Here is a 21,901-nt window from a genome sequence, read left to right as displayed (position 1 = left end):
TATCTTGGAATGCAACACAGTATGTGCTGGCCAGCTGATTTTAAAGGAGACATATTAACTGAAACATAACCAATTTAAAGCCAGCTCTTCAGAATAGCCAGGCACTCTTCTTTGCTGGGGAAACCAGAAAGATTCTGAAGGGAACTTTCTAGACCTAGTTCAGTAACTTTATAAAGAAAACACAGTTCAAGTGAAACAGCATCACAAAACACTTGCAACAAGAAAGAATCTTTCCATTCACCAGTGCTGGTCACTTGTCTTGAAAGATCCTGTGCAACTTTACTTGCATCACAGTTCTTCTCTTCCCCCTAGCAGTTATCCTTACTGAACATTATCTGAAGTCAGAAATGGTTTATTTTACAGTCAATTGCAAAGCTGATCCAGGGAGTGCTTGAAGAGCAAAGCAGCTACAATACATGGTGCTCACTCTCCCAAGTGACTCTCACTGGAACACTCATTTTTTCGGAACAGATTTTCTCACTGTTTTCTAGGGACCGTAATCAGCAAAAATGAAGCTATATAGCTTGGACTATGAAAACTCCACAGGATTTGAGGGAGGGAAAAATATACCTAATCCCAAAACAGGGAATCAAATTAATTATTTTCCATGCCTATGAAGCTAAGACTCCCATTCTGGCCGTACTTCACTCTACAACCTTGCCTCAGCCAACAACGGAAATCAGAGTTACATCCCTCTGCTCTTCCAACTTCTACTTTTAATATACATGCATGTAAGGCAATCTCTATGGATATATAGAACAGCAATGCTCACTCATTAGGATGGTCCATGGACTAAAACCAGTTCAACTAATCATTACTGAAGAAGAAACCATCACTGTGAAAACTCTTCAAGGGTCTGCTATCAGACATTGTCAGATCCTGGATAACATTTAAACCAACAATGCCTGGGAATCTACCTTTCTTTGTTACCAGATGGTGCCCAAGTCCAGCATGATCTATTCTTGGGGTTCTTTCTGGTATTTTAGTGCTCATGTAAACAAAATGGTGTGCAAGTAACCACATTTTTATATAAGTGATTTGTCTCAAAACTGGTCTCTCTCTTTTACAGAGTCATCACAAACATGTAGTTGTCTGCAACACATAGGGGCTTGTGAAAATCCCACCTTAGGTGACTTGGGAACACAGTACCACTGACTTCCAACTGGACTTGTGCTTCTCCATCACTTAGGCACGTTTGAATATCCCCACATAGTCTTTAGAGATTATTTATTGTACACAGAACTAAATTTATCTCCTCTGACACTGAGGGCTCAGGCAATCCTGTCTAGGTTTGAACCTGTGGCTTCAGAAAGTCTAAGTAGTTCAGACTTAATGTTTAAACCACTACGGCATTTCCAGCAGCAGAAGCTGAAATCTCCATTGTTATCTCTATACTTTCTCCTGTTTTTCCTTTCCTTCCATCGCCACAGCAAATACTTTTACCAAAACACCCCTCAATTCCTTTGAGACTCTTCCTCACCGAGCAGAAGGTAACAGAGCTAGGATACAAGGAGCAATGCTTGTTTTCTCTTGTACAATTCTGTTCTTTGCTCCTTCGGGATGGAGTGGACACCTAATAATTAATGCTTATATGGCACTTTTCAAGGCAGCACAGACATTATTTTCAATTCCCATGGGGATGTATTATTTACATTATGAACGGGAAACCAAGGCATGGAGCTTAAGCAACTGGTCCAAAGTCAAACAACAAATCATTTGGAGATATGGGAATAATACAAATCTCCTTGGTATAAGTAACAATATAGCTACTCTGTAAGTATAGTACTTACATTGTGACTCTGCTCCCTAACATTAAGCATTACCTCTTTCTTGTCTTTTCCCACTGCAAAATGACAATAATACTTTGCATTTATAGTGCTTTTTCCATCCATAAAAATCACACCATTTTATATAGGAGGTAACTGAGGGATGGAGATTAAATGAATCACTCAAGTCTCAGAGCAAGTCAATGTCAAACCCAGAATTACACTCAATTCTCTTGACTCCCAAGATATGCATTACACCACGGTCCAACTCAAGCAAGTCCGTTAATCTCTTTCAGTCTGTCACATATACTGCTCTTTAAATATTTTAAAATTTGAAGTTTCAACATTCTGTATGTGAGCTTTTCCCCCAGAGCCCAAAACATGAAGTGTTTTGGGGTTTTTTTGTTTGTTTTTTAGAGAGACAGAGGAAAATTGTGAATGATCTCATTCCCTCAACCCAAAAGTGGATGAAACATTTTGCTCACTCTTCCCAAAAGTATTAGTTTAAGGTCAAAAATCAATAATGGAAAAATTTCAGCCTCCCAAAATTAGTTTTTTCTTGACAAAAGTTCAGTGTGATCTCTGATTTATGGTTTGGATTTCAAAGGAAATAAATTCCGTGGTTCTAAATGATTACTTCCCGGCAGGAAAAACAAGCTAAGGCAAAACTTCTTTGTGTTAAAAATGGTAAGTAGAGCAGTGATTGATGGAAAGTTTAAAACTTCACTTGCCTATCAATGCCCACGTCCAGTTTCATCTCCATTTGTTCTATTATATCCTTTTTCTTCTGAAGGCATTCAGATAACTTAGGAGAAGAGCTATAAAAATAGTAGGGAAAAATCATAACAGTCAAACATAATGCAAATCAAATCCATTTGCTTTGGTTGCCAGCGAGAACAGGAGTACTTCAGGATTCCCCACCCAGCCTCTCCCAGAAAGTACCAGACTGGATGCAGTTATCTGTCTTTGTAATCAAGGACTAATGGATGGAGCTACTTCAAAAGTCAGAAGACCCTACAACTGTATTTGCTGACCCAGAGGTGGGTGACACTCTGCTGTAGTTCAGAGGGAGTTGCCTCTGAAATGAGCAGTCTGCTTCCATCTTGCTGCCAATCCCCAGTGGACCAAAGAGTGAGCCAAGACTGCTGTGCATGCCAATACACTGCATATCAGCATAACAGACTAAAAGGCTCCTCTTCCAAATTTACTGATTAAAAGTCAGATTTACATAAACACTAAATTTTCTACATCTTACATCATCAATAATTTGAATTATTCTTAAAGTAAATTTATTTTAATAAAAATATTTAACTGTATTAATGGCAACACAAATGAAATTCATAATTTTCTAGCAATGACCACCATACATATTCACAGAAGAAATGCAAAACATAACACCTGACATACCTGATTAATGGCATCAGATGATCATTAAACTGCTTGTCAAACAAGTGGAATATAGTATTGGCCTGGTGTACAACATCCAGGAAATAAAGGTTTGCACTTTTAGAGTCAGGAGAAGGAATGCCTAAGGCGGAAACATTTATTTAGGATCATAAAAAAAATATAGTGCATGTAATCTGTATCACTATCCTTTCTAAGGATAAGGGTAAAATTTTCAAAAAAGTACTTAAGTTAAAATCAATGGGATATAGGCTCCTAAGAACTTCAGTCACTTTGAAAATGGGAGTTAGGCATCTAAGAGCACATCTACACTAGAAACATAAGTCGACCTATGTTAGGGTGACTTACACCCACCACAGTGGTTCATGTCCACACTACCCTGGTGCACATCCTCACCAGGAGCACTTCCACTGACTTGAGGGGCAGTGTGGAGGACTGTTCCCATACAGTTCCCTGCCAGGAGCCCAGCTGCACCCCTGGCTCTCAGTTCCCTGCCACTGGGCAGCACCAGGGCTCCCCACAGGGAGCCAGGCAGGCACAGGAGGAGCAGGGAGCCTGGGCATCAGCTGGGCTGGGAGCCAGGGGGCAGCCAGGCTCTGAGCAGGAAGGGGGCAGCCCAGCTGGAAGTGGGGAGCCTGAGAACAGCTGGGCTCTAGCTGGAGCCCCTCTACCCGCCCCAGCTTTCTTGTCAATTTCATGGCTTCATGACAGCCAACAGCCAAGGTAAGTAATGCAGTGTCTACATAGACACTGCATCAGCCTAGCTACACCAACATAAACTGTATGCCTCTTGCAGAGGTGGAGTTATGATGTTGGTGTAATAGGGAACTTATATCGGGGGGAGCAAGGATGAAGTATGTACACTGACATAATTAGGTCAGCAGAAGCTGCCTTATGTTGACCTAATTCTGTAATGCAGACCAAGCCTAAATCACAGGAGATTTTTTCATAATTACCCTAGAAGTCTATATACAATATTCTTTGTATGCAGATAGTACAAAGGGTAACTTCAATGGACTTCCACTAATATTGATAGGAATTTTGCTTATCAACGAAAGGCAGCAAATTGTACGAAAGACTTATAACTCTGTAACCACATGTAGTTTATTCTTCAAAACAGTTGAAACAGAAAAAAAATTTACTTTGAGAAGTTTCCCTAAAATATTAAAAGTTGCACACACAAACAAAAGAGGTTTTTTTAAAAAGTAAATACGAGAAAAGTCTTTCTATATAACAAGTATTCCTCTATATAACATATACATGTAAAACCACACACTAAATAAACACACTCTAGAAAAACCTTATTCTCTTTTTATGGAGAAGGTGAAAGAGGTAGGAAAGGAATGATCGTGCTCAGATTCTTATGATGCAAGAAATAAAGCCTCCAGATATTTCTGAATAATCATTGTCTGTCAGTCTGTACGGATTTCCCATATGTAGGCTGTGCTTTAGAAGCTTATACTTTGGCTTCCAAATAAATTAAATTCCCTTAATCAACACACTTAGCACATATTAATGTTTCTAATTTCATTGCTCAATGCATTCAGAGCACTTCCTACTCTTCAGTGATTGGCCCTGAGATCTATGCAAGTTAATGTTGTGCAATTTTATAATGAAATACCACACATTTAAGAAAACAAAAGACAGAATTATGCTTACCAGCAAGTCCAGTTTCCAAGGCATAATCAATATGCTCAATACACAAAAACTCCACGAGCATAGAAAAAATTCTGAATGCATTCTTCGGTAAATCAGAATGATCAGAGAGCTTTAAAAAGAACAACAAATATTTTGATACTTAGTGTTAAAACTTGTTGTCTACACTTGGAAGTTTATTTGAATTAGGGTAGGATGTGAATTTAAAGCACACAAGATATTTCAGAATAACTCCATATGTGGACACACTTATTCCAGAACAATGTGACCACGTACAGAGCTATTCGTGAATAACTTCATGTGTAGACAATCCTTTGTACACACTTTTAAAAAATATATAAACAGTGATTGCAGAAGACTTAAAATTACAGAGCACTTTCAAAATAATAAAATAGATCCTCAGATGGTGTCAACTGTTATAGTTCCATTGAAGTCAATAAAGTGAGACTGTTTACACTGGCTGAGGATCTGCCCCTATATATCAATATATAATATAGGACTATAGACAATCATCACATGTAGAAATTTTCATGCATACGTTTGATTAGGCAGTTGTGCTCAGATTTTTAGAGTTGCATGTTTGAATAATTGATACATAGTTACTATGACTGTATGCACTGTCAGGGTAACAGTACACATCTAACTTGTCTTTTCCATGGTCAGTTACCATGTGCACAAATACAATTTCAGTAACTGCATGGTGTGAGTATATTTTTATATGCACATAATTCTAAAATCTCATCCTAGATATTTCTATAGCAAAATCTGATGCGCTGCCTTTTCTTTTTCATAAAAAATTAAACAAAAAAACCACAACACTATTTGGGATTTGAGAACTTAAAAAAGGTGGCTCTTAAAGTTGTCTGAACAGCAACTGGAGTTTGGTCCTTTGTAGTTTAGAATATATGCAGCACAGGAGACTTGGACCACTGGCATTTGGAGTTAAATGTATGCTTAGTTTAGGTGTCCAAATAAAATAAAAACTACACATTCTAATTCTTCAAATGCATTCCTATGAAGTTACTAATTTTGAATATTCTTTACCTTTAGAAGTTTTTATTTTATGTCTCCTTGATAAATTGTGCTTTAAAGTTTCTAGTTTCATCTGTTTTGGTTATGAAAGTGCAACATTTATTCATGCATGCAGAAATACCTGAATTTATTTTGCTCTAACTTTACAAACAAATCAATCTTGGGCTGAGACCAAACTTGAAAAATTTCATCCCAAAAGGAATGTGTTTGGGGAAAAAAAAAAAAGCACAACTGAAAAGGAAGGTTAGAACAGAAGTTAGAATTGAGTTAGAACTACAGCAGTTTTTACCAATGACCACTATAATGATGAAATGATTAATTTGTCTGTGCATCGTGCCGTCACTCTGACATTATCAATGCTAAATCGTCTGTTATCTGAATATTAACCAATGTTGTATCTATTTCTGCTATAACCATGGTTACACTGTATCGTCTCAATATTTAATACACCTCTACCCCGATATAAAGTGACCCAACATAACACAAATTGGGATATAACGCAGTAAAGCAGTGCTCTGGCGGGGCGGGGCTGCGTACTCCAGAGGATCAAAGCAAGTTCGATATAATGTGGTTTCACCTACAACGCGGTAAGATTTTTTGGCTCCCAAGGACAGCGTTATATCAGGGTAGAAGTGTATATTAAAAGCTATTTAACACACAGACGGTTCAGCAAAATATTTGGAGTTCTGTTTTGTTCATTTTAAGGATAATTCTTATAAACAGATGTGTGTATTTGCAAAAAATGATTTTGGCTTCTCTAAATTAAAGTTTGTAATTAAATCTAAGGTTCTTATTAAACCTTTAAAGCACTACACCAACACAGCCAATGAGGCACAGAAAAACCTGTGATTTATATCAATAGTAAAAATTCTATTTTGTATTAGGCACAAACATTTGAAAACAGTAAAGGATTAAATAGAAGGTAAACAATGCAACAGCAAAGATTATCCCCCGCAGCCTCTCATCAATAGTATTAATTAATAATAGAAGACTGACACGTGACAGTTGAATGTTTGTAGGGAAATTATCTTATCTAAATTAATCTTATTTTTGTAACTTCTTGTTTTAAACTCTGACATCTGTACAACATATCAAAGTTGTTATACTAAATGCTAATCAATTATAAGGACTGGTTTAGAAACAAAAAATGTAAAAAGCTATTTTTATTCAATTGGTTATAAAAAGTGTTTTTAAAACAAATGGTCAGATGTTTTATGTGACTTACTTTTGTTAAGAAACAAAGTCTATAAACAATGTCTTACGCTACCTCACCATGACCCTGATTTTAAAAAGGTAATTTATTTCATTAAATGAGACTCAAGTCCTTGCCTCTGCACCAAGTCCACCCACCTCCTATTAGACTTCAACTAATTGTAAATCAAGATGTGTTCTTAAAATTGAGGATGTAAACAGTTCCTTCTTCTAGCTCAATTTTGTTTGTGTGTGCCATTCAAATTATATCTACTCATAGAAGTCACAGAAAGCAGACTTACTCTATGACATCTTTCAAAAGCTTGCTTGGTTTCTTGTAAAAGGTTAACCACCACTTCTTGGGAGAGGAAGGTTTCTCCATGGGTATCAATACTTGGGCCCAATGGCAAGTTTGTACGTTGTCTTATTCTCTCTTTGAGATCTTGAATACTAGAATTCAATACACCAGAGGGAAATCTCACCGAATGGAAATTTTAATGTTCAAGTTTAACAATACATTGGGAATATTATAATAGTTAACATGGTAAACAGAAGCCTAAAACATAACTTAATAGGTGCACATCTGTATTTTGACTAAAACTTAAATAAATAAAACCTTGCAAAGTGGTCAAGAAAAACTTACCAGAGCAGACAAAAACCTACTGACCTTACCAAACGTTAGCATGCACAACCCACTCTTCAAGCCCCATGACCACGACCACACCCACACTACTCTGCCATGTCCCTCCACACCCTAGGGACTAGGTACTCCCCACTGCATGACACAAGTAGTTCCCAGTGAGTTCAATGGTGTATATTTATATCCTGTTGTGAGAGTTTAGCTCCCCCCACCTCCTGAAACTCTCACTTCACACACACACAATCCCATTGGACTCTCTGCTCACACCAATTTTTCTGTCTCTTACACATCCCCATGCACCTGACAATCACACCACCCCAACATTCACTCAATAAGCAGCCCTGGCTCAGTCTCATATGCCCAGACTCACCTCCATGCACACTCCACCACAATTCAGCCAGAACTCCAGTCATCTCAGTCTGTTTATTCTCTCCCCTACAACATCAGATCTCTTCCTGCCAAGGCATTATTTTTCTCTTCGTTCCCTTCCTCCAAATCAGTTCTCTTCTGTGAGCCACCAAATCCATTACACCTCAACAGCAGCTCTTCAAAGATTCAGCAGCCTCAGCACCGCTCCTGCAGCTAAGATTCAAGCATTCTCCTGATGGCAGGCACCTCAACCCTCCCCCTAGCTGCTCCACTTGCAGCACCACAGTTTCCCAGTTCCAGAGGAGGACTCTTGGGATAAGATGGTTTGATTTGATCAGCAAAAGGTCGAGCCCTGCACAGGTACAAAATTTGTATCCACAGCCGATCAACAATCTGCTAACATGGTTTGTGGATACAAAGCGAATGTCGCAGATTTGCAGGGCTCTAGTAATAGGGATGTGTTATTTGAGAACTGAGCTTAAGAGGACTGAAGTCATCATCGGTCACCACTGGGTGACACTTTTTGGTCATATAGCCCACTTTGGAGATAAAATCCCTGCATACTGAGCCCTGAAGATCGGACTTGAGACCAAGAGGGGACATTGCCTGGGCACAGACTGGTAGCACCACAAGGTCATCCATGTTTAACCTGGCTACACACCAGATCAGTAATAACCTTGTGGAGCTTTTAGATGCCTGAAATAAATCTGTACAACGTGGCTATGCACATTCGGTGCTACAGACCCTCACTGTCTACGCATGTGGTTGTTGCTGAGGAGGAGAACCAAGAGCTCAGCTCTAGCCCTCTCTGCTGCTGGATTCTTTGAAGGATTTTAGGGAACTCACTCTCTTCTCCTCCCTTTCTTTTGTCTCAGCATGGGAGCTCAGAGCTGGGCAGAAGAATACAGGGCAGAACAGCAGGACGACTCCAACTCTTACTCCAGCCAGCAGAGATAAAGGAGGGAACAGGCATGACCCAGGGGAGGGGGAATTACAACTGCTGGTCTTCAATCCCCTTCCCTCTATGCACTCAGAAGAGAGAGAGGCTGAAGGATCCAGCAGGGCCTATTGGAGCTCTCCTTCAGGCCAACAGTGTAACTACAGGAGTTGCACTCACCGCATGGCAACTGAAGTATTAGGTACATTCAGTCTGGTTTTGCAGCCATGAGGGCTAACAACTAAAGAGAAAACTTAGATCATGCATCCCACAAAAGTTTCCTATTTGCCCCAGATGAGTGGGATTTTACAAGACTGTCTAAAAACAGACATTAAACAAAATCCGTTTCCTTCATAAACAAAAGGAAAGAATGCATAACTGCTAACACACTTTCAGCTGTGCACAGAGTCTACACTTCAAAGATCCCACTTGGAGTCTGTTCAATTTGATCACCTTAGGATCTTCACTATGTGACAGTTTGCAAAAAAATTCGTAAGCACCAGAAAAAATACTCTGATTCAACTTTTAGAAGTCAATGGTTGCACAAGTGGTAGTGTGACACCAATTTATTTCAGGGTGTGTCAATCTTTAGCCTTATTACAGTAATAAGGCTCAAACTAAGCCTGAGAAAGATATTGGATGAAAGTATTATATTTGGTGCAGAAAGATCTGCTAACCACTAAGGCTTATGTTTCAACTTACTTGTCAAGATATTTAGTTTAATTTCATGTGACTATATAATGGATTTATCTAGCATTTCCTTCGTATCCAGGGGAGCAAACCTTTTAATATATGGTAATATAATGTGATAACACAAGTAATACAGAAAATAATGATGGTTTTGGAAGCCAGCTTTTATGCAGGTGATCAACGTACAGTTTAAGTGATGTTCACTGTATTTTTGCCCTTTATTATATTTTCCCCTCTTTAAAAAGAAACTCACCCTCCAGTGCCAATGGACCTCTTCTGGTGGTTTTTGGAATCATAATAGCGTTGCAGAATCATAGCGCTCCTACTTTTCAAATAACCAATTTCCACCTCAATGTAATTCTCCAAGTAGGAAATGAAAATGGATTTGATAAGCTTAGACAAGAAAGTCTGCTTATCAGTACCCAAGTTAAACTCCATCAATTTGCTTGAAAGATTAGTAGTTCTTTATGCAAAGGAAACAGAGAAAAAAATGTTGCATTTGTATGAGTTACAGTATTACACGTTTGCAACACACCTAGAACAATGGGGTCCCAATCCTGACTGGGATATCTGAGCATTACGAAATTTAAATGACAAAGAACTCTGTATAATTTACGCACATATGTAATGATATAAGAAAATGGCAGGCTATGATTTTGGCGTGGAAACTGCATCTTTCAACACTCACAACTTTTTTGCAATGCCGCTTACTCAAATTTGGCCCATCCATCCCCCTCCATCATGACATGGTGGAGTGATGGGAGAGGTGGACAAGGAGGACAGTGAGGCCTAGGACCCGTGCGGATGAGGGCTGCACAATCCTGGGGGCTCGTCTTGCTTGCTGCCTCCCCTTTGCACCAAGTGCACTCAGCCCCACCAGCAATGGTGCGGCCAAGTTTCGCTTCTGCCAAGTGGAGTGGGCTGGGTCTGCTGACCAGTCATGTCTCCTGTGTGACCTCAAGGATTTTGCCTTCCTCAGCTGCCGGAATGTACTGGGGGACACACTTGGGGAGGACCCAGTGAGTGGCGCCAAGCAGGAGCTTATGCTTTCCGCAGGGTGGAGGGCTGGGACCGGGAGGACCAGCAGTGCCAACCACCCACAGCATCTCCGGGGGTTTCTGAGTTAGGGCTAGCTCTAGGGTGAAGGGATTGGAGGAAGGGGGGGTATCCAGCCCCTTGTGGAGGGTGTGCTTCCAACTCAACATCTAGTCAGTTACAAAGCAAGAGTTTTGGTCTTGTAACCCCAGCCACATACACAGCTGCACCCCAAACCATAACTTCCACAAAATGTGGCCACAAGTTTTGGACACCCCCCCGCCCCCCAAAAAAATCACAACTTTCTTACAGCTTTATACATACGGTACAAGTGCAAATTGTTAATTACACTTTTCATATTACAAGAGTAGGGTGTTATATACTTTGCTAAATAATAATGTCAGTCTCTGATTCTTCAAAAATCTAGATACTTTCTTTAAAAGTACAACAGCAGCTGTTTTCTAAAAGGTCACACAATTTAAAAAGGAAAACTGTCAAGGCAGATAGGCAGCAAAATAGTCGTCCAATTTTTAGAGGAAGTTGTAATTTTCGTCCTTTCTTTCCACCTTTTAACAACAAATGAACCTTTCACAAGATGCTACTTACACAACAAAATGTTAATAATCAAATTATAGCTACCTTGTATACAGCTCATAAAGATTCTTAAGATACTGTTCTGCATCTGACTTCTTGTGTTCTTCTAACTGATCCTTTACATTACTCTATAAAATGGAGGCATAATCTCAGTTAATGGAATAAGAAAAATCAACATTTCATATTATCTACAATAAATAAGGCTCCATGTTAGTCTTGGAGGTCACGGAAAGTCATGGATTCTGCAGCAGCCTGGTGAGGCTGGCCCAGGAGCCACCTGAACAGCTCGGGCAGCCCCTGGGCCAGGTGCACCAACTGCTGCTGGGGCAATTTCAGGCTCCCCCTCACCCGTCTCCAGGAGTTTGGGTGTAGGGGGTCAGGGCTTGGTATTGGGGTGCAGGACAGTGCTTATCTGGAGGGGGGATCCCCCCCTCAGCTCCCCATATTACCTCTGCTGGCAGCCAGGCACTGCCCCCGCAGCTCCCACTGGCTGTGGTTCCCAGGAAATGGTAGCTGCAAAACTGGGCCTTGGGGCAGAGCAGAGGCAGCATGTAGAGCTAGGGTTGCCGCTTCCCAGGAGCTGGGTAGGGAGCCTGCTTCAGCCTCCGCAAACCTTCCCTTCTCCCTTGAGCACCTGCACCCCCCTCCCACTTTTAGTCAGGGGTATTTTTAGTAAAAGTCATGGATTGGTCATGGGTAAGTCCATGACTTTTACTAAAAATACCCCTAACTAAAACTTAGCCTTAACAATAAACCCCCAAGAAAGTATCACATCTTATATAACACAGTCATACATATTTATTTTTTCATCTCAATTTACAGATATCTTACATTTAACTCCAGGGTTTTAGATAAACGTGTTTAGTTTAAGGAAACTAGTTTGAAAATGCAAGACGTCTACTGTTTGAAATATCTTTGAACTGCTTATGTACAAAACCCAAGGTATAAGAGCCAAAGCATCTGATTTTCAGAGCAAAATGACTGGCAGTCTGCATGCATTCTTAGTACACAAACAGAGTAAATGAACACAACTGATGAACAAGTGAATAATTTAGATCCACTTACATGATCATAAGTAAACAGATCACTCCTCCTTCAAGGAAAGCCCAAGAATTAAATCTAAGGAACCTTCAATTTTATGATTAGGCTCTAACAATATTGTTCTAGATCGGAAGGACAAGATCTTACACACCTACAGAGAAATAGCTTTACACACGAGTAGTCACGCTGACTTTACTCACATATATAAGTATTTGCAGAATGAGGGACTGTCATTCAGCTACAGCAGGTTTTCATACTACTACTATATTAGTTGTGGGACCCTATTCCTTGGCATACATTATTTTAGCATATTCAGTGCTAGCCTCACACTGGAAATCTGACTCAAAGAGTAAAAGGATTAAAGATATTAACTAAACAGAAATTTTTCCTTTCCCAAATTTTTGATGTTGGGGCTGCAGAGATAGACCAAGTATGTGCCTGACATTGAATGACATAATCAGAATCATTAGTGAATACATCTATTCTTCCAGTTTAAGTCTGCGCATATTTGTTTTTTATGTATTCTTGCTTACTTGTGCTTATAGTACACAAATGGCTACTTTAACATCCTTAATTGATAGTGTTTGTTGTCATTTTTAAAGAGCAGTCAAAAGTGATTTTTCCATGATTAAGGTTACTCAAAATATTACAAACAATATAGATTCTTTAGGATTTTGTTACTAGAAGTATTTAAGGAATCTTCTTACTCATTCTTAACAACCAATTTTAATATGCCAAATTTTAAATACCTGAAGTTTGACTTCAAATATATTTTGAATAAGTTTGGCCAATACAGTCTCTGGACTACTAAAGATATCTCCAACTTGTTTGTTCACTCGCTGACAGAGGATGGCTGTATCTTCAAATATATCATTCCTCAAGTAAGCTCCCTAGAGATTAAAGGCACATTACAATGTAAGATCTCCAAACCAATAGGTATCAATATTAATAAAATGCATGCACAAATAATTGACCCAAAAATAAAGGTATATCTGGTTTTAAAACACGCTACCTCTTGACATTGCTTTATGTATACATCAACACAGTGGGAATAGCCCTATGGGATGGAAAAAAAATAGAAATTAATATGTTTTCTATGCTTACACTATTGTGAAATATCATTACATAAAGACAATTCAATAAAGAAAATGTAGCAATTATAGAAAACAGTCTACTTAGTTTTAATAGAAGGCTTATCAAAAGGATGAACTTTCTCAGACCCATTTTCTTCAGAAGTCTAGACCAGCTTCATTACTGTATCCATTCAGAAAGGTACTTAATGCAGCATGTGCTTCTAGAGTTAAAAACTCAGTCTTTACCTTGAAGTGAAGTAAAACGGCTGCTACTTCTCGCATTCTGGAGATTTCCCCCCTTCTCTGTGCATTGGTAAACTCCTGAATCAGTTGCAACTCTAAATCATGGTACTTACCTGAAAAGAAAAAAAAAAATATTCATCAGGCTTTGCAAGGAAGTTTTTGACAAAGAAATAAAGACAGCTGAATGTTGTCAATAAAAGCAGATTAGAGAACCAAGCAACACAAGTTAAGATTGAGCAAAAAATTGGCTGAATGGGGGAGGAAACTTACTTGCTATTTTTGATTTTACTTCAGAAAACCTGTTAAATCAAAAAACGTACTATTAATCAAAATACACACAAAAAAAATTCAAACAAGTATTAACATGTTAAGTGAACACTTTTGCTGTCAATTGTAGTTAGGGTTCAACAACATATGGAACAGGAAGACAATGATATTTCAAGCTTTATCTGTAAGAAATTAGTATACAATTTACAAGGAAATAAGCACACTCAAATTAGGTTGTTTCCAGCAAAATTTAGAGTTCTTTGAGGTGTATGTTCAAAGGTGATCCTAAATACATACAAATAAACAAATACACTCTTCATGTCAAAAACTATTAAAGAAATCAGCTGACGCCAGGCACCAGAAAAAAACTGAAGTTACACAATAAAGTTATAGCTCTTCCAAATATTATTTTAAATGTTTGAATTGGATTTTACCTGTCAAAAGGTAATTCCTGTGCAATCAGATGCAACTTCTGAATAATATCAGCTGCCTCTTTAATCTGTTGGGGGAGGAAAGTCATAAATTTACTAAAAAACCCTAAAAGTTATGGCTATAAGATTTCTCTCTTTCTTCACAATTTCCCCCTCCGCTCTTTTTAAAGTTGCTTGGTATCCACATGGAAAGTAAAAACTGCTTCAGAACTCTCAGCATGTTTTTATTATGTCAGATCAATCTTCATTTACATACTAGCAGCTCATACAATTTCATGTAAACACAAGCCTCTTTGTTACAGGATCACAATAAGGCATCTTAAACCTATAAAAACAGCTAGCTCATGTGCCTAGTGCTACTGCAACATTACAGTGTGCAAGGGATCTGAATTCAAGATTTAGCTCAATATCCCACTCCTGAACTAGAAAAGTCTGAGAGTAATGTTGTGATGTTCTGCTAAACCCCAGGTTAAAGTGGCTAATGACCGTTCCAGCCAGGTCAGAAGCAGCACCCTGACTTTTTTTCAACTAGAAAGGGCAATCATGACAATGCCTGGAGGGTTAAAGTAGAGCATCTCTAGAGTTTCTAAAATCATGCTACAGGAGGGTGTGGGGAAGAAATCACATACAAATTATTTCTTCTAAGGCAGAGGCCATGTTTCAGATGAAAGGGAGTTTAATTCTGGGGCTATAAAAAAACAGCTTATAACAAACACCCTTGTCAATATTTAGTTACAAAAATATAACCAGTGCAGTTAATACAGTTTGCAAACTCCTATTTGCCCATAGACAGGAAAACTTTTGAGAGGTGACTAAGATAATTTGTCTTTTCACTGTCAGTCATCATGATAAAGGGTGGCTGTACAGATTTTAGCGACAGTTTTAGCAGGCTGAGTTAAAATTATGAAAAAGCAAATCACAGCTTTTGCAACTGCAAATGTTACAGCTGGATGTTACTGAAGCCCTTTAAAAGCTGAAGTTTGTTGACAGGCCCAAACAAAATGCCTCCATGATGGTTTTTGAAGCTTTATTATTGCAGCCCTGGGGACTGGAGGGCACCTTGAGTGAGGTAAAGAAAATCCTAGCCACTGTGTTAAAACTAGGGTTGTCAAAAGATTTAAAAAAGTAATCGTGATTATTTTTTTTTAATCATGCAATTAATAGCCCTGTTAAAAAATAATAGAATACCATTTATTCAAATATTTTTGTATGTTTTCTATATTTTCAAATATATTGATTTCAATTACAGAATACAAAGTGTACAGTGCTCACTGTTTATTTTTATTACAAATATTTGCACAGTAAAAACAAAAGAAATAGTATTTTTCAGTGCATCTAATACAAGTATTATAATGCAATCTCTTTATCATGAACGTTGAACTTACAAATATAGAATTATGTACAAAAGGAATTTGAACTAAAAAATAAAACAAAGTAAAACATTAGAGCCTACAAGTCCAATCAGTCCTACTACTTGTTCAGCCAATCACTCAGAAAAACAAGTTTGTTTACATTTGCAGGAGATAATACTGCCTGCTTTTTGTTTATAATGTTGTCTGTTCTCACTTTCAGGTATTTGCATAGTACTGCTGTAGCCAGTGTCATAAGATATTTACATGCCAGATGCGCTAAATATTCATATGCCCCTTCATGCTTCAACCACCATTCCAGAGGACATGCGCCGATGCTGATGATGAGGTCTGCTCAATAATGATCCAAAGCAGTGCAGTCTGACCCATGTTCATTTTCATCATCTGAGTCAGATGCCACCAGCACAAGGCTGATTTTCTTTTTTCATGGTTCAGGTTCTATAGTTTTTACATCAGAGTGTTGCTCTGAAGACTTCTGAAAGCATGCTTCAACCCTGTGTCCCTCAGATTTTGGAAGGCACTTCAGAGTCTTAAACCTTGGGTTGAGTGCTGTAGCTTTCTTTTGTCAAATTTTCAGTGAAAGTATTCTTAAAATGAACATACGATGGATCATCATCCGAGATGGCTATAACATGAAATATATAGCAGAATGTGGATAAAACAGAGCAGGAGAGACAACTCTCCCCCAAGGAATTCAGTCACAAATTTAATTAATGCATTTTTTTTTTAAAAAACAAGTGTCGTCAGCATGGAAGCATGTCCTCTGGAACAATGGCTGAAGCATGAAGAGGCATATGAAACTTTAGTGCACCTAGCATGTAAATATCTTGCAATGCCAGCTACAACAGTGCCATGTGAATGCCTGTTCTCACTTTCAGGTGACATTGTAATTAAGAAGTGGGCAGCATTATCTCCCATAAATGTAAACAAACTTGTTTCTCTTAACAATTGGCTGAACAAGTAGGAGAACTGAGTGGACTTGTAGGCTCTAAAGTTTTACATTGTTTTGTTTTTGAATAAAATACGTAACAAAAAAACACTACATTGGTAAGTTGCACTTTCATGATAAAGAGATTGCACTACAGTACTTGTATGAGGTGAACTGAAAAATACTATTTTGTTTCATTTTTACAGTGCAAATATTTGTAATCAAAAATATAAAGTGAGCACTGTACAGTTTGTATTCTGTGTTGTAACTGAAATTGATATATTTGAAAACGTAGACAAACATCCAAAAATATTTAATAAATTTCAATTGGCATTCTATTGTTTAACAGTGTGATTAACGCAAAAAAAATTAATCGCGATTAATCACGAGTTAACTGTGATTAGCTGACAGCCCTAGTTAAAACCACCAACAAAACAATGCTGCTAGATTTGACAGGATTAAGGAGATATGAACATCATGTGGTCTCTCTGCACTTCCTGCCAGTTCTGTTTTTGTGAGCTCGTAAGGCTTGTAGACACTACAATAATACAAATTATATACATATTTTCTCACATTTATTAACCAACTTCTTAACTGAAGGTCCAGAATTCAATAACACCTGTGTACAACAGAAGCCACGACAAATCAATTTTCCATGGTTTCTACTTCAATCCGCACACTTAGTTTTTAATTGAATCAGACCTCAATGAACTTTATTAAATCAAAATAAATACAGATGCTATTAAAAACACACACACACACACACACACACACAAGTTAAAGACTAGAAGTACCTAAAGAATTTAGAAAAATATGGACTGAGATGAACAGGAGGAAGTTTTAAGAAAAAATTCAAGGTAACGTATTTTAATCCGTGTAAAGGACAAAACAGCAAAATGTTGATTACAGAGCAGTAATGCAGAGAAGGATTTGAAGATGACAGCAAACACATTAAACATGAGCACATGCTAAAATGATGTTGCTAAAGAGAAAACACTAATCTGGGTATCACTGATAAAACTAAGAAGGTGATTATTTTATCCATCTTTAGAAAAGTGACATCTGGAGCACTTTGCTCACTTATAGGCTTCTCATTACAGAAAGAGGATTGGTTAACCAGTCCCTCCAAAGTAGGGCAACAGAAGTGATGAGGAACAGAAGATATGCCTTCTGAAGGCTGAAGAAATTGGATACATACAGTTTGGGGAACAGACTGCAAAGCAGAGATATGATATTACAGAAATAAAAATGTGGGAGGATTATTCAGAGCAGTTAACAAGTGGCAAGATTGAAAGAACAATCCAAAAGTAGAAAAGAGAAAAAAAATCCAACTAGACTTCAGGAAAGAATTTGCACGCATGAGGTCAATAAGGCAATAACAGTTTACCCAGGCACAATCATTAAGTGTCCAAGAAAGAAATTATCTTAACACTGTGGTAAAAATGTTAGAGTAAATCCTACATTTATGTGGGGATAATGCAAGGGCAACCCAGGAGGTGCTGTTACCCCAAAAGCAGTGAAATGTACACAGACATTTGGGCTCTAAGATCATATAACAGACAAAGAAATGTTGATATTTTACTTTCAGAGCGCACACAGGATTGCACTTAAAATTGTTGTGGGTACAAGGAGATGGTAAAGCATATATCTAAGCAGGTTCCCCCTTATTCCTATAAATATTATCTCTACTTATGATTTGAATTAGGAGGTAATGTTAAAGTTACAGAGCACAATCAATATTCAAGCACCAGACTTACCTAGTATCTACATAGGATTACTTGTATCTAGAAAATCTAGTTTCTACTCCCAGCTCTGCCACAGGCTTCCTTTGCGGTCTAAAGCAAATCGTTTGGCCTCTGCCTAATTTTCTCCTTCACACCCACACCTGTAAGATGCAGATCCTACTTCACTGGGTGGTGCTAGAATTAATTCATGTTTGTCAAATCTTTTCCCCACCTTAAAATCTATTCAAATATTTTGGGATCTTTCAGTGGAAAGTGCTACGGAACTTCTAATTATGAATGGCATGAAAATACTAGCTACTTAACAATGACACTGCAGTGGGCTCAAAAGTAACTATTCTAACCTGCACTGTACTATTTAAATTTCATGTTATTACATGGGATTTTATATGGAGGTGAACGGTAAGCACTTCTTAAAATAAAATAAAATGTATGCAAGTTTTATCTGTGTCTAGCTTAGAAAGTTACTACAAATAACTTTTATATACAGATCTGGAAAAGGTTTTGTCTGCTTGTGATGCCTTTTTTTTTTTTTTTTTAATTTAAATTTGTTCTCATTTTTCTTGAAGGACAGGAGCACTTTTCCACACACTCTCACTGACTAATGCAGAGTGCCAAACAGCAATTACTGTATACCCACAGACAATGATCCAAACAACACTGTGCAACTGGCAGCTATGGAGTATGGACATATGAAATGGTTAGTTTCTAATTTCCCTATGATATGTTTTCAGCTAAGCAGTAGGGGGATGGCTATTAACCCTGAGCTATGACTCACATCTCTCCCATAGGATGTATTTCAAGTATAGCCAGCCCTCCTTAACATTTTTGCCAGGCCTGCAAAATAAAATTTTCCCATCCCAAATGTGGCAATTCCTATCCACCATGCGCAGTACTTTGGGTTAGCGAGATGATTATTTGGGATACATCTCAAATGTAACATTCATTTTACATACTGCATGAAGTTATCTCTGTATCCTGTTTCCTGCAGAAGCTGGCCTCCACTTCTGCAGTTTGTTCCTTTCAGTCCCACTAGTCAGTTTATACTGATTTATGCTTTCATAGGTATCTTCCTCAGGAAGGACATCTAGAAACTTTCTTCTTTACAGTTCTTTTAAGAAGTCTCAGCTTTCATGCCTATTTCCCCCAAATCTTGGTGAGGGGAGAGAACACACCACCACAGGCTTTACATAGCCCAAAAGCACACCCCAATTATAAGTATCCATGGCCAGTAGACTGGCCCAGCACAACAGAATCTCAGACGTTGTGTTCAAAAACTTTATGGATTATTGAGTGGAACTGAGGTGAGGGAGGGGTTCAAAGAAAAAAAGGCAAGAGATTTCTGTCTGCATTCTAAAGCTGCCCTCTCAGCATTTTTCAAATCTCTTATAATTTCATAAAATGAAAAATGCCAACATTGCCAAATTAAGAATCACTGAATACAAATGCTTTATCAGCAATCTGCAGGCTAGTGTTGTTAATTTACATTTCAGAACAATGAAACTTTAAGAAGTCAGTCACTCACTGGTTTGAAGTCTGACCATGGTAAGTCATGGTAGCAGCTTGCAATTAGGGCAGTACTGCTTATTGCTTTGAACTGCTTTTATCCCGCTGACAGCTCTTACCTTTTCAGAGTTTGTAAAAACATCAGACTTCAGCTCTCCATCCAGAAACTCATTAAAGTATTTCATCAGTTTCTGAGCCTCCACAGCCCGTTGCCGTGGCGTGTTTACCCCCTCCAGTTGGTCACCAAGGTGACAGACCTTAGTTGCTACATAGCTGATGTGCTCATCCAGTTCTTGGAAATGTTGGAAGGCAACCTGGGAGAACACAGACATGCACATACAATACCCAATTTTTCCACTTACTGTACTTAAAAAAAATAAAATAAAAGTAAACTATTGATTCTATCTAATGTGAGTCACAATGACAAGCAAACCAAACTGGACAACTAAATTACAAGCTCAGCGCTCTCACAGCTCAAGAGAACTCCTGTGATGAGGAAAGAGATATAGTAACTCCCCACTTAACGTCTTCTCGCTTAACATTGTTTCGCTCTTACGGTCCTGCTCCATTACAGAACATGCTCGTTTAAAGTTGTGCAATGCTCTGCTATAACGTCATTTGGCTGCCTGCTTTGTCCACAGCTGGCAGCGCCCCTATCAGCTCCCCTACGTCCCCCAGAGTGCCTCCTGCCCGCTTCCCTCGCCTCCTGCCCACTGCAATTAGCTAGTTTGCAGCATTCAGGAGGGAGCGGGAAGGAGCAAGGACTCGGCGTGGAGGCTCCCCCTCCCTCTCCTGCCTCCTGAACACCGCAAACCAGCTGATTGCCATGGGCAGGAGGCAGGGGAGGGAGGAGCAAGGATGCGGTGTGCGGAGTAAAGGGGGGGGGAGAAGGCAGGTTAAGGGTGGGACTTGGGAGAAGGGTGGATAGGTGGGCTGAGGGTTGAGTCCCCTGCCCCTGGCACAGTAGGGGAAGCTGCAGCTGCTGCTGCGCAACGTGCTTCTCCTAGCCTACGGCACTTTCAGCCTCCTTGCCTGCCTCGTGGTCTGCAGTACCAGTGGGCCATGCCTGTGTAGGGTAAGGCGGGGGCACCTCCCATTGCTTCATACTCAGCAACGATATTCCCACTGCTTCATACTCAGCAATGATGATTGTAGTATTAAACTGCTTGTTTAAAATGGTTTAAAATGTATGTAATGCCTTTTGTCCGGCAAAAAAAAATGTTTCCCTGGAACCTAACTCGCCCGCCCCCAATTACATTAATTCTTATGGGGAAATTGGATTCGCTTAACATCATTTTGCTTAAAGTCACATTTTTGAGGAACATAACTACAACGTTGAGGGAGAAGTTACTGTATATGCTTCATTTAGAGTGTAATCCTAATTACCCAGAGTTCACTTACTCTCTTTACACTTTTCTGAAGAGCCATATAACCCAGTGGTTCTCAACCCATGGCTGGTTTACGGCCCAATCAGCACACAGCTGCGGCCCATGTGATTTCCTCAGGGCCATACAGGCAGTATGTATATTGTGTGGATGCCGCCCACATAACACAAAGAGCTACAAAAGCAGCCCACAATGGTAAATAGGTTGAGACCCACCATAAGCAAACACTGAAGATGAAAGGCAATAATCTATAATCTGGACTTTTAGTATTTTAAAACTAATAAAACAAGTTAGTTGGCCAGTGCTCAGCTGATGTAAACTGATGTAGCTCTACTGAAATCAGTGGAGTTATGTTGATTTACACCAGCTGAGGATCTGGCCCCATATCTTTTAGCAGAGAGATATTTATGTAAAATACCAAACATAACTTGTAAAGTATCAAAATCAGATGTGACTTTAATTACAAATGTGTATTGTACCCTAAACTTTGCCTCTCTCTATGCTAAAAGATATGGGGCCAAATCCACACACAAACACACACACTTCATATGTATATGGTTTCAAATGAACATTTTAAGTTATGCATAAGATACTGCAAATA

General features: G+C 38.8%; 1 protein-coding gene across 2 annotated transcripts in view; it reads right to left on the bottom strand.

The window, feature by feature from the left end:
• The window catches only part of EXOC5 (exocyst complex component 5), a 47,524-nt gene that overhangs the window by 9,598 nt on the left and 16,025 nt on the right, over nt 1-21,901 (bottom strand). For both annotated transcript variants that reach the window (XM_050952595.1, XM_050952594.1), the window contains exons 4-15: nt 20,035-20,229; nt 14,373-14,437; nt 13,942-13,970; nt 13,675-13,784; nt 13,368-13,412; nt 13,105-13,245; nt 11,360-11,442; nt 9,939-10,148; nt 7,352-7,499; nt 4,830-4,938; nt 3,174-3,294; nt 2,498-2,584 (exon numbers count right to left, since the gene is read on the bottom strand). In XM_050952595.1, coding sequence (XP_050808552.1) covers nt 2,498-2,584; nt 3,174-3,294; nt 4,830-4,938; nt 7,352-7,499; nt 9,939-10,148; nt 11,360-11,442; nt 13,105-13,245; nt 13,368-13,412; nt 13,675-13,784; nt 13,942-13,970; nt 14,373-14,437; nt 20,035-20,229 — 1,343 coding nt within the window. The remainder of the gene's footprint in view (nt 1-2,497; nt 2,585-3,173; nt 3,295-4,829; nt 4,939-7,351; nt 7,500-9,938; nt 10,149-11,359; nt 11,443-13,104; nt 13,246-13,367; nt 13,413-13,674; nt 13,785-13,941; nt 13,971-14,372; nt 14,438-20,034; nt 20,230-21,901) is intronic.

Source organism: Gopherus flavomarginatus, chromosome 5, assembly GCF_025201925.1.
Source record: "Gopherus flavomarginatus isolate rGopFla2 chromosome 5, rGopFla2.mat.asm, whole genome shotgun sequence".
Classification (NCBI taxonomy): Eukaryota; Metazoa; Chordata; order Testudines; family Testudinidae; genus Gopherus; species Gopherus flavomarginatus.
This window is presented reverse-complemented; position numbering and strand designations above follow the sequence as displayed.